Below are 18,592 nucleotides of genomic sequence, written 5' to 3' on the forward strand. Positions count from 1 at the left end.
TATATTATAGAGGTCACCCTCCTGAGTGACCTTCAAAAGGTTTTAGCCGTCGGTCGTTGTTTACTAAAAAGTTATTAACAAAAGAAGTTTAATGATTTTGCACGAATTTTCAGCCGTCCACAACAAGCAAAAGGTTATATTTTCCGAAACTGGAGCCCCGGACACATACGCTCGGTTTCAGCCCGCTTCGCGGGAGGGCGGGGGGCAAGGGCTTCGCCCCCGCCCCCCGCCAGAACCAGTGTAACAGATTTTACCGTACAGATTTTGATCACCTGGTACACGGCACGGATTCCAGCGGGGGGGAGGGCGAAACCCCTGCCCCCGACCTCCCGCGAAGCGGGCTGAAAACGAGCTGTCCGAGGCTCCAGTTTCGGAAAATATAACCTAACCAGGTTAGGTTAGGTTAGGTTAGGTTAGGTTAAAGCAGAGAATACTTTGTATTTAACTGTTTATGCTTTTGGTTAAAGTGAAGAATACTTTGTACTTATATTAAAAGAAACTATTCTATATATTAACGATTCACTGCTTTAAATGACTTTCCTTCCTTCGTTCATATACATATTCGTCTTTTATATCTTTCAATATTCAAAATAACTACTATATTTGCAAAATTTCTTTTGTTAATAACTTATTCATAAACAACGATCGACGACTAAAACCTAGTGCGGGTTATTCAGGAAGGTGACCTTTGTAATATATGTCAATATTATGTTCTTGGTTCGCGTAGACAGCTGAAAATTCGTTCAAAATCATTAAACTTCTTTTGTTAATAACTTTTTAGTAAACAACGACCGACGGTTAAAACTTGCACAATGTTACTCAGGAGGGTGACCTCTATAATATATGTCAAGGACAAGGTGATAGGAGGTGGGTTCGCTAATCGGTAGATTTACCTTAATAAATAAATATTCTATATTAAATTTTATTTTGGTGATGTCGCAATTGGATATATCGCGATTATTTGTGTTATTCTTTTTGGAGAATTAATGAATGTAAAGCATTTTATTCTTATCGAAAATACAAATACTCATTACCGAATTATGATATTTTTAATATTTTTAATATTAAATATATATTCTTCGTATGAATAATTTGCTTCTGAAAAGTGTCTCCGAATATCCAATTATACTATTTAAATTATGACTCATTAAATCATGAATATATTCATAAACTGAGATCAAATTTCAATACTTCCAAACCTATCTCTTTGTATTTTACAAGAGAAGGAACATCACGTCTGCCTGTCAATACGCTTTTATTTAAAATTCAAGATTTTCGATGTTCGCGAACGCGCATAAATTAATTTCCAAGTGACTGTGACTCCTTTTCTCTTGAAACTTCAACAAAAATTTTGATTGCGTGTCTGGAGATGAAAATCCGTGAAAAAAATAAATAAAGAGGAAAAAATTGGCATCTCCGTGCCATTGTCGCCACTCCAGTGGCATTATCCGTGCTCGTTGTCTCTTCGACGGGCGTGGAGCCTCGGTTGCACCCTCATTGCGCAAAACCACTTCTTTTCGGATCGACCGTACCACTTCGGGACGTGCCGTGGCCTTTCATCTGATCGTCGAGGCGAGATCGCGGCAAAAGGTTTACGGTTTCTCGACGAGAAGGAAATATTGTGAAAGAATTCTCCCTTCTTCGCCGCGACAGCGCGCCTCATTTGAGCTGCACGGCGACGCCGCGGGCGGAATAAAATGCACAGGGAGAGCCTCAGTGGCGTAGTTAAAACTCTTGGCAATACTTTTGCAGCGACTGCTTTAATGTTATTCTCGTTTTAATCCTAAAATGTGCCGTTTCTGTTAACAGTGACTCGGCTCTAAAACGATACGAATTTCAACAAGGCAGAGAGAATAACGTTTTCCACCAGTCCCCAGATTTTATAGCCTCTAGTATTTTTAACAGCTAAAACAATGCATGCGACGAGAAGGATAAATACACAAAAAAAATAGAGAATGCAGTAAATAATTTAAATCGAGAAATAAAAGATGCAAGTATAAAAGAGCCCGCAGTTTCAGATACCGATGATTTTCAAAGTCGAAGTTATTACTTTGGAAATTAATTATCAGGTATATTTATTCTGCATATTATAAAATTGTGCACACAAAAACCATCTTCTCTCTTGGTAAATAATTTATATCTCATTCTTTACACAAGATACGCGCAACCGAGATACATTCTGCGGAAAAAGAATTTAATTTAAAAGCGGACAGTTATTATAATTAAGGGCGTCATATTTCTTTTGTTTGTTAATCGCGCTAAAGTGAAATATATCTTTATCAGTTTTGATATGACAAATATGGAAATTCTTTGTATTTCATGCGTGGATGTACTTGCGTTCATAAAGATGCCATGTATTTCTATATTATAAAATAAACTATACTATAAATGTACTTTTTTTTAGGTGAGTATATTGTGCGCTTTTGTATGTTACAAACACACATGTTTCTGTGAACATTCGACGTTTTCCACTCTAAAGATAACTTGTTTCAATTTACATGTAAAACTGCATAAAGAGTTCTGCTGTCGTTTCATTACTGCATTCTACATGGCCGTAGATAACTGCGGCTATGATTCATTAAAAAATAATGCTTCGCTACCCAGCACTTTACCGCGTAGTCTCAGGTGAAACGGAGAACGGTCTTCAACACCTTTTTCGACATTCAAGACAATATTTTTCCTGCCGTTTACCGCAATTCATTGTCCGCGCCTCGGAACATTATGAAAATTGTATTTTTAACGAACGTTTTACCGTAAGATGCTTCTTTGTTGAGATGAATATTTCACCTATCCTCTCCTGCACTATTAAATAATATAATGTTTGATATAATGCTTTACGTCTATCTATGAATAACATCAATTTCCGGCAGGAAGAAGATTCAATGTAGTTTTATAATCCTCCGCACTCAATTAAAGCATTCAATTAAAAGCGGATTATCTGAACTTAACAATCGATCGCTCGAGATGGTTCTCTCCATTTCCGTTACGAGGATCAAGATTCAACGTCCATTTGAGACGCTAAAGATCCCAAGATCGGCATTGTGCACCGGCGTGCACACCCTTCTCGATATCAAGCAGAGCTTCCGCCGTTGATACACCTTGGGCATCTCAGTGTGCGCGATCCTCTCCCTGCTCGATTTACGGACAGTAATCGCACTCGAACGACTATAATTACAGACGGCGGGTGTGCCGAGGGCGTGGGCGACTCACGGTGGTGAGGACGTGCCGGTGTTCGCCATCGGGCCCCTCGCGACCACCCTCTTCTCCGGCAGCGTCGACCAGAGCTACATCCCGCACGCGATCGCGTACGCTGCCTGCCTGGGCCATCACGCCAGCCGGTGCTCCCGAGATCCCATGGACAACGCAAACGCCAGCGACACAATGAACGCCGCCCCGATAAGCTGTCCCTCGGCGGAGCCCAACAGCGCGGCGATATCCAGCGACGTGATGAACGACGAGCGGGCGCGGAATCCGGTCACGAAATCCGCCGCTGGACCTCGCCGTGCCTCGCTCGTCGGCATCTCTACCCCGTTGCTATTGCCGGCGCTGATGATGTTTCTGGTGCTCCCGCTGCTGCTGCCGTCACCGCTCATGACGATGGCGATGCCCCTCGTTCTGTTAATTCCCCGGTGTCCCTTCGAAAGGACAAGTTAATGCGCTCCTCTTTCGCGTTTCCGGGATAGGAGGCAGTGAAGATGAGAGAGAGAGAGAGAGAGAGAGAGAGGGGAAGAGAGAGAAAGATAGAGTGAGAAAGAGAGAGAGAGAGAGAGAGAGTGAATGAAGCCTTCCTGTCCCTGCGTGATGTCAGAGGTACATGACAGCGGAGAAGCCACCGAAATAGCCGCGTCGTGACGCGTAATAATGGTCGATGGAGTGACCGCAGTGTAAATTTGACGGGATTGGCCGAGAGTAATCATTTCGAGCGAGTAGTGATCGCCGTGCCGCGTGACTCTCGGTGATCCGTTAAACGATGGATCATTTGCCGGACAACATCATGCTGCCGAATCATCGAGTATCGGTTCGAGTGGCATGCTACAGCTCCCAGGATTTTCGAAAGGGCGAACGATCTTGGAGAGTTATCTATCGTCGAGAGGTAGAGGGAGAAAGTAATCTAGTGGGAAGCTCTTTTTGATGCTGAAGTAGACGGGCGTCATCCGCATTCCTCGCAGGATACCACGTCTGAGCTGACGAATCGACTACAGATCGGAGTTCGTAGACGATCGTTGGAGTAGCACGAAACGTCAGCGAGATAAAACGATACCTCTCCGTAATCCTCTCATGCATTTTCAGTATCGTGTCTCGGGACGCAGCCGAGTATTTCGACTTAACGTAACTGTCTAATTGATACAAGTTCCTGTTTGAGGTCGCCTAAAGGTTCCGCAAACTTTACGCTAATGACTAGAGCTGCTTCAATAAGGAGTTACAAGATTGGAAACGGAGTCTCTCGCTTACTCATTAAAATCCAAAATCTTGGTGAATATGGAAAGTTTGTCATCATGTTCTCGATATATTGCTCAATATATTTTCCTCCACGTCATCTTCACGTGTTTATTTCGGAACATTTCGGTGAGTCTTGCATGAGAGGATTATAAGGTAATCACGTACCTCCGACGTTGGTTTACTTCGCGAAATGTTTCAGAACTGTTACTCCTTTCTTTCAGCTTCTGTACTCTTTGATTTATGTTTGGATTCGAGCTTTAACTAAGACCTTTCAATTAAAACTAAAATCTCGTTAAAGGAAAATCTTGATTAAATTTTGCTTGAAATTAAATGAAATTTTTCTGAAAAGTATATTATCATAAAATTTGTTTTATATCAGTACCCTTGTTTTACTAAGGAAGAAAGTTAACTTGGAATTAAATACAAAATCTATAGCTGAAGACAGTGATAATAATATGCTCTGATGCATTCCACATATATATCCATCCTGAAAATCCATTTCCAGGTCTACTTCTAAATCGACGAGGTATGTAATTCTCAACAGTATGTCTCGACGAGAAGCTTCTCTTCTGCCACGCGGTAACACGTTACAACGAACCGAGTGATAACGCGCCTCACCAATGTAGTAAGCTATCAAACAGGCCGCGATGCACGAAATGAATCATTGCGGGAGTCTAAGGGAGTCTAGGCATAAAGTGTAAATATGTTAAGAGTAAAGCGGAGTGAAGATGTATAAATACTTTGAAACACGTGTCCTCGCACATCGAATGTAAATTTTACAGGTAGAATTTGATCACACCGAACCAAGACGGGCTTCACCTGCGCACATTGGCACGCCCGTTCTTATCGCGCTCATTTGATCCCTTGCACCTTGCGTGGTGATTTTCCTAGCGGTTACAAATTGAATAATTCGTCGGTCGGCGTTTCAAAATTCATTTGTAACGTATAGCGGTGTACCACGCGCTACGCGAGAGGATCACAATTCACCACCGTGTATTTCGTGCCGAGTGAATTGCGGGCTGCAACAGTCGAGAGTCTCTTTACCACTCTGAATTCTCCTGAATCCGTTTCCATGAGGAACGCCCTCGAATTCGAGTTCTCGTACCCACTTTTAATGAGGCCGTACCGCGCATTTTAGAACGTTGCGTGTTCACGAGTACCTGCGACTTTTATTTCACGCTTTTAATCGTGGCTTTGATTTACAGCCTCCTGTGAATCGGCAAGCTAATTGCGCCAACGGATTGCTATTTCTGCTTTGCAGTTCCGGACGAGTGTTGATGAAGATAAAATCATGTAGCGGGTGAAATAAAAACTTGTATCATTTGATACGAGCAGAGAAAGGCAGAGGATGTCTCGTAAATGTATACGTGGAATGATAGTCACACCTCACTTCGAGTTTTTGGTGAACTCGACGTTTAGATTATCTTATTCTTAAAGGTTGTATTGGATTGTAACATATATTTGTTTCATTTGTTTAGTGTTTTTAATAATAAATATATGTTACAATTTTCGTTCTCTCGTTCTCATAGACGCGTGGATAAGTTTAGCAAGAATTTTGCAAGAATCGAGAGCGCTGCTTATTTGTTAAGAATAGCATATTCTGTCCAAAATATCAAGAGCAGAGTTCTGCAAACACACATACATCAGACAATAGCTGCGTTCTGCTCCGGAACTCGCGTCGAGACATCAAAATCCCGAACCTCCTCGCAGAAAAATGAAGGCGCAACATAACGCAGTATGTTAACAAATGGTAGTATCGAGATAGGGGAAGGTTTAAAGGACGGTGAAGGAAAGAAAACCGGGAAATTCTTTTTCCGGTGTGTATATCCGCAGGACGACGACGTCGTCTTTACGATCGCGCGGATGACTGCGGCATAAAAAGCAGCGCGAGTAATTTCTGCCGCGGGTACCCTCGGTTTGTAGATATAGACCCCGTAAAACAGTTATACCGCCTAAGGACGACGAATGGTCGGGCGGTACTTCTCTCGGTTTGTCGGAGCCAAAACGGAATTTATCTGCCGATGTACTGCCGACTTGTTTCCCTGCGTGGATGCGAACGACCGAGAGATTCGCGCGACGATTACGCTTTTCATGGGTTCAGCGTGGGCTTTAATTGCGAACGAACACGGGGGCGAAATAAGAAACAGGCGCTATCACAAACTGCAGATGAGAGGAGGCAGAGGGAACGTGTACGCAACGCGTTATCTGATGGGATCCGAATCTCCGGGACTCTACCGGAATACGAATCACCACATTGTTGTATAAAGCCATATTTCGTGGAATTTGTTCGGTAATAGGCTCATGTGGAGCGATGTACCGGAAAATAAGATGACTCTCCTCCAAGTACGGGACTTCGAGACGCGGGTAAATAATTTCCGAGTTCCGATCGAGCAGAAGAAAGAAATGAGCACCGTGCGCGGCAAATTGCATTCCGCGACTGTAAAATAACGAAACTTCATTTCGCAGTTAATTCCGGGAGAAGTTCTCTCGGAGTTTTCGTCCGTCCGATTATATTTAGAGAGAAAAGAAAAATTTCTGAAATATTCAAAAGCGAAATTGCAACGGCCTTCATTTTCCTTCGAGAAATATAAATATTCATTTTCTCTAACAAAATATTATCACTAAACCGTGTGTAAATTTATTATGTAACTTTAGATCATTTATTTTATAAGCGCTTGGAAAACAAAAATTGCATCACCTGATTATTATGCGCTGTCGGAGAAAAAACACTTTTCCTTTGCACATACTCGATGCACTCGAAGCAATAGTGAAAAACTGAACCAAGCAATCGCTGCTTTCGCTTTGCAACGATTTGATCGCCCTCGATATATTTTCATGCATGCAAGATATCGCATAACAGAGAACTCATCGATCAGTAGCTGTGCCGTCCGCACAATTGGCACGTTACGTAAAACACGCGTAACCGAATGCGTAAGGAGCGAAACGAAGGTTGTTACGAGCATATTTGCACGAACGAAACCTTTCACGGAAAAGACACACGGAGCCGGAAGCATGCTCGCTTGTTCGCTGCATTGTTAAATGCTATGCGCGGTACGACTCTGCAAAATCTTCCGACTCCGTAGTATTCACGCCGTTTAAAACTAGAGTAGAGAAGTTTAATCTAGGAAATTGCTAACAAGAGTGCGTATTTCAGTCGCTCCGCGTTCTACGGCTTGAGTTACAAATTACGAATAATTTAAAGTTTAAATCGGTGCGGCCCACGGAACCGCACACTTACCTAACTGCGGACCTGTCACAGCTCTGCGTCCATCGCCAAGAAGCTACTTCTCGACTTTACGTAATCACAAGATCGCGAAGAATTTCGATGGTGTTCAACAATAAAAGTGCGTTAACGGGAACCTGATTCTTATGGTACCGAATTTTCCATTGACCGTCACATCACGGAGCACAATTATTTTCTATCATCATATCTGAAAATATAATAATTTACTTTAAATTATTTAATTAAAATACTTTTAGATACTCAGACATAAACGGTATGGTTATAACTTTGATGCATTCATTACGTTCGGAATTATTTAATGATAATGCGTGAACGATAACGTTGCGTTTTCGTCGATGAGTTCCTGTTGCCAGTCATCGTCGATTATCTCTCGATCAAAAATCTCATGGGGAGATAAAGTGGAGACGCCTCAATGCACCACATAAATCCAAAATGTTTAATCGCACACATGTGGCGCGTGGTCGTCAACATGCAAGTCGAGCTTACACTTTGCGGAATTTAAGTATAGATAGGGTTTTAACGATTGCGACGAATCACGCGAGACCAAATCACGACGAGAACGATACGGCTTCACCGATCTATATATTTCTGTAAAGAAACATCAACACGAATTATTACGAATGTAATTTACTATAGATATCTGTATACTATTGTTTCATAAAAAAGAAGAAAAAAAGAAATCGAATGTGTATGTGAATATTTCACCAATCCCTCTTTCTCATACTTCTCGTTCCCCATTGTTATACTTTAACGCATTTACCACAAGCGTAATTTAACTTGTCTTTTTGTTCCCATCAACTGGATTATTAAGATTCACCATAATATGTCTATTTAATCATTTCCATAATTTTAATAAATAAAAATATTTTGTCCGCCATACTTTTCTGTTATTATTAAATGTGTATTAAGTATGTACTGTATCGCTGCTGGCAATAATAATTTTAATTTCTGATAGTCGCAACGACAAATGAACAGACTCTAAGCGCTGCACTTTTATCGCGAATCGCGATAACTGCGGAACGAAGTATCTCGGTTTTTCCTGCATTGCATCACGATTGCGCAAGAGGTCAAAGGTGGAAGACAGCGCGAACGAGGAAAAATCTCTAAAATCTTTTAGGGTCGCATCATGATTGCATGCGAACGCTATTGCGTAAATGATATATAACTCATTTGCTCTCAAACATTCCACAACGAACGCTCGTAGATCTTCAGTGGTCTTCCGCTAATGCAGCTGTTGTTGGAAGTGCCCCATAGGCAGCTATCTGCGAAGTTTCAGCGCTGCACAACGGAACATCCCTGGATGAACGCATTCAAGGGACCCTTTCACAGGCACTTCAGCAGACGATAACGGGAGATAAAAACTACCACACGCGGTAGTTGGTTTAGCGTTACGCAAGATGTACAATACAAGGATGCTTCCATCTTCTACGAAATGCGAATTTCTTGGACAACTCGGACGTGTCGGGAAAGAAGAATGGGGAAATCGATATATTATTTAATATATTACTTGTAAGTAGCAATTATGCAATGTATAGATGAAATAATTTTATATTAATTTTATTATAGGAGCGATTTTATTTATATCTTTATATTTTTGTGTCAAAATATAAAACTTTATTTATTTAATGTTAAAGCGACATTATTTGTCATATTTGTCAGAATTGACAATTTTTAAATTAACCTTGTATATTTTAAATTCAGGTAAGTTTGTTGTAAAGTGTAGATAACTGTAAAGTTTTAGCAGTGCTTAAATTTAAATTTATTTAACATTTCAAAATTTCGAATTTTACCATTTCATAATTTTAAAGCGAAATAAAGCGATATCCATACAGAGACATTTCAGACAAAGGATATAATAAAATAAATTATATTATAATATTTAGAATATTTCTGAAATGAAGCGAAAATCAGCGAAAATTGGAAATCAGATATGTAATGGACATATACATAAAGAAACTGTATTTATTTTATCGAAATTTAATAAACGTAATATTTTGAATAATAAAATACATATAAGGAATATAATTAAATTTATATTAATTAATCGTAATTAATTATCAGTTTACACTCTGATAATTCTCTAATGCGGCAATAAATAGCAACATCAACAAATACATTACTATTGTACAGTTAAATCATGTGAGAAAAAGATACAATAATGCGTTCAATTATATATAGTTGCATTAAAGAAAACACAGGCGTTCAATAACAGAATTAATGCACGGAGCAACATGCTAATAAAGCAATGAATTGAATCGTAGTATAATTACGCTATTACAGTGAATTGCAACAATTCACTGTACAATTCACGCAGAGAAATCGGAAACTAACTTTCCGTTTCCGTTTTCGGTAATTCGTTACTTGACGAATGACGTTACTATTGTTTTCCACGTAATAAAACTGTCAATTCCTCGCGCTGAATTTTAACGTAAATTTGACAGCAGCAATGCGCCATGTCCGACAAAAGACGACAATCATTACTACTACTGAATAGCGTAACGATACCATCTTTGGAGAAGTTTCAATGAAAACTGCGATCGCAGTGGGAATGACTCGTCGCGAAGTAACAATCTTGATCTTTGGAGCGACAGTTCTTCTTAGCGTAACAATCCTCAAATAACGGCGCAATGCACTAAATCGTAGCGCGCCGGTTTCGGAACTTTGGGAATGGCACGTTAGAAACTCGCGTTGAGTTCACGAGGAATTGCATTCTGTTACATGTCCGTGGCAGAACTTCACGAAACTATGAGCGTGTTAACCGATTAAGTTGTCTCGCATATGCGAGTCAAGAAACGTTCGTTATCCAAAAAAGATATTATCTATTCAGAAAGATGTTGCCCATTTCAAGTGCATCTCGATTTTCCGCGATTCGCGTTTCTATTATTTCCGACTAAACGCTTTATAATACATTTCCGACGTTGTCGATTGTCACGATGATCTTTTACAAAGTAAATGTTTTTATAAACCCAATTTTTAAATCTTTTAAATTATTTTCTAAATTATTGTAGTAACCACTTGCATTATTATGCAGTTTCGATTTATATATTATGTTATTATTTTAATTTTTGTGTTTATAATTATTTTTTCTTAGTATTTATAATTTTTAGCGCCTCGAGATGTTTGACTTATTTATTGTTAAGAATACATCTAAATCTAAAATCGCTCGATCTTTCTGTACGCACGTACACGTTACATATTACGCGATCTATTATATCTTCAGACGTGCCATCTTCCATAAAAACATTCATAAATATCGTATAAATCGATTTCCCTAGAGTATATTGCAGATTGAGTTAACGTAACGCAATTCGGATAATCTCGTTTACCAGGCGGGGGTTGTTTCACACATTACAAGTGAGCGAAGTAACGTCATTACTTTGCTGGAAGTTTGTTAGCATATAAAGGCGTAGCAAGGAACATCACGGCGCAAACGTTAACGTTAACAGGTAATCGTAAAAAAGTACTGGATGTTCTAAGATATCACGCGCTTCAAGATATTCTTTTCAGTTGCGGAATATCTTGAAGATTACGGAAGAAAAAAGTGTAAGAAATTGAGTGTCTTTCTTCGTGCATAACATTTTTGTGATCTTTTCTATATATTTCTTTATTTGCATTATTTATTTGTATTTCTAATAGATAATAGTATCATTATACATAGAATTAGTTTGATGATGAACATGGTGAAACAGAATCCGTAATGTTGCAAGAACAAGAGACATGACAGGACATTTAAAATATTCTACAGAATTAAAATAGAATTTCGTTTCAAAATTACAGTTAATCTGATGGAGAGCTGTCCGACGTACGTATTTTATGCGCGATCGGTATTTTCGCTTTCCCATTCTGTTCCACTTTGCAAGTTCTGCAAGAGGATTTGATGCGAGGTAGTGCGAATCGATAGAAAGTCATCCACCGTTCTATAAATGTACGATCTTCTTGCCGTCGAGCGCAGCCGTACATAAAAAGACATCACTTGACAACGTGACGTTGATTTTGTTGCTCGCACAACGTCGAATCATCTCGGAGTTACGTAAAACTTCAGCGTGAAATTCTCTCGGATTACGCAATCGATTCGAAATCTATTTATTTATTTGCTTGCAAAGCTGTCAGTGCTGTTGTGTCCACAAATCCACTGCGAGTCTTGAATTTCTTTGGCGCTCCAAACTTTTGCCGACTTATTTATACCAATCGTAAAATTAAAGAAAACACACGCATATTGCATCAAGTTTCAATCAATTTTTTAATCCAACCATTTTCAGAACGTGCAGCTTGCGTATTTAATTTCTTGATTAATAACTTGCAATAAGTACATGCACTGAAAGCGGGCGTTCGATTTACCAAAATAACTTGTTTCTGAGAAGTTAAATTTTCTCAAAGTCTTCAAGGCTTTTAGTCCTTAGAGCTTTGCTCTTCTCGTGTGGGAGTACCTGATTTTCACGCGAGTGCTTCTAAGCGGAACGTTCTAAGTCGCATCTCCGTAATGCATCTTAGGTTCTCCGAAAAATTACGGACTACACATTACGTGCATCCGACGTAAGCGGATAAAAAGAAAAATCGTTAACTTGTTCTAGTCTTCTCCGGATCGCCACCCGTTGGTGCGCGCGTCAATACTCGGATGCAGCTTCGGATCAGCTTACAATTTTTCTTGGATGCTTCGCAGGATGCTGCGCGAGAGCGGGTCATAAATTTCCGCTAGGCATACCTGTACACGTGCGCGAGCCGATATCGATTGTATTTATATACATATAATATACTTGCTGGCCGTCCCGGCGAGCGAGAAATCCCGCTCGACGCTCGAATCGGAAATTAAATTTGCCGTGGTGCAACAAGTAGTTAACGTTTTGGCAATTATCGCAGCATGCTCGGCGTGACAGAGTGCCGTGCGCGATAAACAGCCGATGGAGTTCGCTGAGCTCGCAACGGAGCTTGCTTTTTGCGTTCTCGAGTGTGCCGACATTACGCTCCGACGGAATTCTCGATCGGTTTTCATTATTTCCGGCAATTGCTTCCCGTTTGTGCTCACGCCAAATCGCTCGCGGCCACGTGTGGTACCCTTTATTCAAAGTACTTGCCAACAAGACCATTAACATGGTTTTCATGTTAACATGGCATTCAGCGTTAATAATTACGTGGCAATTTCATTCAGCATTCTTTTAATGGGGTACATGTACGCAAACGTGCGCGCAAGTAACAATAACGAGAATCCAGCGGATGGATAATTATATTAAAATCCTCTTTAAAGCTTCCATAGATTTAAAGATGAATTCTAAACCTATTTTTCGATGTCAAAGTGTTTCCCAATTAATTCGCGTACATTCAGCGATCGTGAACGGATAGTTATTTGTTAAATTACTTCTCGGGAACACGGTGGATCTCGCGTTTATCGAAAATCTCTGGAAAAAGAGCCATACGAAGTAAAACTCGTCGGCGTGGAAATTAATCACGACACAAACGCGTTCGGATTCACGGCAGCAATACATTACGTTACGCAAGCGAGTCTCGTACTTGCTTTTTCTCGATACAAGTCGGTTGTACCAGGGTGCCCGCGAGCATTCAGCCGGGTTAAAGATAATTTGTCATTCTTGTTCGCTGATAAGATCGTAATCATGTTCCCAACGGCGTCGAGGGTGGCGTGTATTGTATGCCGCACGGCTAAACAGCTGCCTAATAACATCGATCATCGCGAACGTCGAAAAATCGGCTCGCGTCGCGAGCACGCAGCGCGAGATTTATTCATCGCCCGCGCTCGGCCTGAATCGGGCATCTGTCATGGAAATTCTACGACGAAAACGGCAAAGGACATAAATGCCATGGAAATTGCGGCTTCGGCACGAACGTTCCGCTGGGGAATTCGACATTCTTCTGCTGGAACTGGCTTACGACAGGTTGTTTAGTTCCCTTTGCAGCTGGGGGTGGGAAGGGCGCGGGTACGAGCGGGTAAGGCGGTCCTGTATTTGCATAAGTTTATTGGAAATATAGAACAACGCGTGGGAGAAGGAGGCGGCTGCTTCGTCCTTATAAAGTGCGCGATTTGCAGCCGTCATGCGAGAGACGCGAGGTATCGCGACCCAGCGAATTGCGCTGTAAAAAAAGAATGTCGATCGACAAATTGAAACTTTTCTCCTCTGTCAAGATAGAAATGTAGCCTGCCGAGGAAACCTGTGATTCCTTTCCTCTTTGTTACTCTCCTCCTTGTCCTTCCTTTCTTCCTTTCTCCTCGTTTATTGCTTTACGGATATTACGCGATCACGCATCGTCGCTCGATTATTGAATCAATAAAGAACCGCGTCGCTTGGATAAAAAAATTACGTATAATGCATCAAGATTTTCGTACATTCACATGCATGAATTCCATTTCCACACTTGCTTACGCGCGGACTTCAAGTTTTGCATTCCGAGTTTCTCGAAAATCAGTCCCGCCCGAAAATTTCTCATAAGTTTCCGCGCGATACACAGTCGTGTAGGGAAAATTCATGAAAAATTCAGATTCCTCTCCCTGTTCATAAATAAGGATTCGAGCGAGAGAACGTTAAGGCTTCGCGGGTTTTAACGGGATTTAAATGCGCGAGGCGTGTCACATCATCGTAAATTAACACGTGGTTTATTTCCATTGGGTTCACGGGCATCTCGCGCGTCCTTCGCTCGGGTTCATTGACAAATATCCTTTCACGGGGTGAGATTTCACCGTGGCGAACGCGGCTGGTGGTAAGAGGGATCGAGCTGTACATCATGCGATACGATGCGATGCGATGCGAGTTGTGTGAGAACTGGAAACTCCTTCCGCATCCATTTCGCAAAACTTGGTAGCGAAGCTTTGGCAAGATGGGTGAGAGTCACCGGCACTCGTATCCCGACGTGAACTACGACGGAAGATGCACGGGGTGTCCCAGAACTGTCGTCGTTTCTTTCATCGCGGATTCCTCGGGCAATTTGAAGTCGATTTTCGTTTGGACGGCGTCCTCAATCGAGCACGTCTTCCTTTTTGCGTACTCTTCCCAGCATTAACCCGTAAGTACTCGCGCGGAAGAAAGTTATACGGATACACGTCAGCGGATATTTATCTCCCTGCCGCGAGCGGATTTAATATACAATTTCTGGAACTTTGAGATTTAGCAGCAAAATACCGTATGCGAAGCTAGTTTCTCTCGACCCTGCTTATAAAATCGATAAGGATAAACAGCAGCGTGACAAAAATTGCTTGTGCGCATTAGTGCTCGAGTACTTATGGATTAAACCCTCTCTCTTGAGATAATTATGCCTTCAGTTAAATTTATATTAATATTGATATTAAATGAGTTATACTAAATCATTCAATATATTTATATTGAATCATAAATTTATATTAAATCATTTATATTAAATCAGAGCACGCAATAATATGCGGAGAAGAGGAATGAAAAGAAGAAAAATTCCATTATTGCATTTATTATACAATAGATATCAATCTATTCTCTGCGTTACTTAAAAATCATGAATAAACAATGCAACAATCGGGAAAGAGAGAATTAACCATGCTGCGTGTGAAGATACATATTAAACGATATAATAGACGCGGTTAAATGATTTGTCTGTCGAAATGCGCGATGATGCATCCATGAGTATGAAAATGGACACATATGCTGTGTTTTATTTATTAAAAGACTGAAGCGCAGGTACAACTTAATCCGATTTTCTGCTGGCTTTTCGACATTCTGCTTAAGCCGCTCGGTTAGCCATCGGCTGACAGGCATCGGTGTAAGCGCGAGTCAGATTTCCGGATACATCGCGTGGATACATTGGCAAGCTGTTGGACCACGAACTTCTCCTCCTCGTTCTCCCGTAACCCGGTTTGGATTAGCGTCTCGGTTGCGATATCGATTTCGAATTCTAAGCAAACGCTGTCTTGCAACCGACGAAATTTCGTCGAAACAAGATACAATAGCCGCGCATTATCCTGCAAGGCAAATCTGGGACAATGTGCAGTCATTTGTATGATCGACGGCAGTGTATTACGTTACGTAACATGAGCTTTAGGCGTTAGACAATCGCACGATGATTTGCGATACGCAGTTGCACATGCGTATTCCAAGAGATTTTAATGATTAATTGGCAGAAAACGGATTTCTGCCGTTTTTCTCTAGAACTCTAGAAAGAGATTTCTCTAGATCTTTTTACTTACTCCGTAGCGCATTGTGATCGTTTTGTCTTCGGCAATTTTCTTGGTGTTTACTTCATAATCTGATGTTGCAAGTGTTCAAGTGGAAAAGATACATCGCAGGGTCTAATTGCATTGTAACTCGCGGACTCGTCATAAATTTCCGCGCAGACCGCGAGAAAAGAGTGCTTTTCGGGTTTCCGTTTTCGAGTTTGCGTTTTGCCCTGTAAAAATCGTGCCGCTTCCGGAACACAGCGAACAGAGGGTATCTGGCGATAGCGCGGATGTTCACGCTCGCGCGGAACCGTCTCGCGAGTGATAAATGCGCTCGAGCGTTGCGTCGCTCGTCGAGGAGAATAAATTAATTTCCGCCGTCGCGGCGGAAAGATATTAGTTCACGCGGCTGAGTGCATCGGCTGCAACGTTGATGATCCTTTTCACGGCGGGCACTCAAAGGGCGATATTTACGAGAAAAGGCAATGGTCCGTGATGATGCGAACCGATGAAGAGCCGCTCGGACTTCGATGCACCGCGGAAACGATCCAAAAACTGTTACGATGGAATTACAAATTATTAGAATCGCGAGTCGCAGGCAACTGAATGTGAAATTGAAGTTTTTCATGAAAGTTGAAGTACATCAAACCGATGAAAATGGAAAGAATAAAACTCACGACACGGGAAAATACGAAATATGTCGTTTCGTTAATACGTAGAAGCGAATGCAGCGAGATTCAGATTTAACAATGTCATATTCTGACATCTGACATTCTGATATCCTCGTTTCTAAAAACTAAGATAAACGAACATTGAAAGAGAGAGAAAATCAATAAAAACGTAGGAAATCTGATTCTGTTAAAAACTTCAAATATGTTAAAAAATTCGATTATTTTAAAAGTTACAGATATAGATAATATTCCGGATAGATAATGTTTTACATTTTTTCAGATTTATTCTAGTCATTCACTTATTTTCTAGTCTAGTCATCATCAGCCCGAAGCAACTGCCAATTTTTGTACTCGTCAGCGACATTGTTACAATTCTGAATTTTTCTTTGGTTTTAGTTTCCTCACGCGCTGAGAGAAATTTTCACGTTTCGCTCTCAAGACGAATCGGCACAAAGAAACGCATAAGATGCAGGCGGCAAGAGTGGAACGCAACGGAGATCTGGCGCGCCAAGTTTGCGACAGACTCGAAAGTGGCAAGAGTTTGCTCGATTAGCATCCAACGCTCTTTGATCTTCGTCGTGACGCGACGCCTGCGCTATTGATTAATCAATGTCCCTGTCGCTACCCGCAAAGATCCGTTGTCGACGCAGATTCTCGTTCTCCATTTTAATACTTACACGCGTACCGATCGCCGCGCATCGGAACTTTCCGTATCGATCAAATTTCGAGTAGCCCGCAAGCTTTATTGGAAACTGTGGACGAAGAGAATTCGATGGAAACTTGGATGGACACCGACATCCGCAAACGCGGGAGCAACTCGGGAGTGCACGCAAATGTTCGAGATGGGAAGACATTAACAAGACCGATTTTTCATCGTTCGTGACACGGCAGGCGAACGGAACGAGGATTATTTCTCGATCGCACGAGTCGAAATGGCGAATTTTTATCCCTCGTTGACTTTTACAAATTGGATTGGTCTGATTGGATATCTTTTGTTCTCTTTTTTTTTAAATTTCGATAAATTGCAAATAAAGCTTCTTATGAAATTATGTTTACGTCAAACTTCGAACGTGAAATTATGTTTACGCGCAATTGTGAAACGTGATATTGCCATTTGTAGCCAGAAAATTGCCGTTAAAATACAGACTTCTTGACTTGTCCCGATTACAGATACTTAATTTTTCAATCGAATGAAATGTGTAGCGATTGAACCAAATACAAATTTTAATAATCGTTTGCAAACTCCGATGCAACGGACGGGATGAAATTTCTGCCAAGTCAGGTGGTGTTTTGGCCGGAAGCAGATTGTAGCTCGAACATATCGTGAAGAACCTCGAGATAGCGATCGCGTCGATTGTGTTGGTTGCAACGAAACAGTACTGTAACTAGGAGTTTACGATAAAGATATAACTGATGTAACCAGTCGTTTCTGCATTCCTAATAAACAGACTATTATTGCAAGGTACTGCACTTTAGATAATGTCACAAATTTAAGCTCTAACAATTTCTTAATAGATATATGCGTAGGCAATAAGTGGACAAGATCACCATTCTAAATTAAATTGAATAAAATGTAATATTCGTAGATTACAGTTAAATGAGAAATTTAATTTTAATTGAAAAATTTCCCTTTCGACAACTGAGTCTTAAACATTTTTGAAATATTCGAAAAATTGTATCAGAATACAAGAAAAGATTATTATATAATTATTTCACAAAATATAATTTGCTGGAGAATATTTTAATCTCTAAGTAATTCTGCAATCAATAGTTAATAATAATTCTCTGACTTTGAAGGGAGGATTTTGTTTCGAAATCTGAAAAAGTCGAGGAATCAACGATCAGTCTTAGTAAGCTCTTTGAGACAGCGAGTACGCTCCTGTGTAAAATAAAATGAGCTTTCCGATTGCTGCTGACCGAATCGCGAGCAAAGAATGATTTGAAAAATCAGCTTTACAGTTTGTCGCTCTGTTTTCAGCTTTACGTGCTCGCCAATACATGACTAAACATATGCAGCAATCTTCACGGGAAACGTAAAGAACCGAGCACTCTTCAAATAGAGCAATTTTCTTGTCAGACTGTTTCCTTTCACAAACAATTTCTTTCCTT

General features: G+C 40.7%; 1 protein-coding gene across 4 annotated transcripts in view; it reads left to right on the top strand.

Annotated features, from left to right (window-relative positions):
• The window catches only part of LOC105278832 (alkaline phosphatase), a 181,486-nt gene extending 163,387 nt beyond the window's left edge, over window positions 1–18,099 (top strand). For 2 of the 4 annotated variants that reach the window (XM_011338232.3, XM_011338223.3), the window contains exon 9: window positions 3,178–8,364. In XM_011338232.3, coding sequence (XP_011336534.1) covers window positions 3,178–3,654 — 477 coding nt within the window. In that variant the 3' untranslated portion in view covers window positions 3,655–8,364. Of the gene's footprint in view, window positions 1–1,809; window positions 2,432–3,177; window positions 8,365–16,879 lie in introns of those variants that run through there. The other 2 variants (XM_026968813.1, XM_026968814.1) reach the window with 2 other exon arrangements.
• Window positions 18,100–18,592: the final 493 nt, after the last annotated feature.

This window comes from Ooceraea biroi, chromosome 4, assembly GCF_003672135.1.
Source record: "Ooceraea biroi isolate clonal line C1 chromosome 4, Obir_v5.4, whole genome shotgun sequence".
NCBI lineage: Eukaryota > Metazoa > Arthropoda > Insecta > Hymenoptera > Formicidae > Ooceraea > Ooceraea biroi.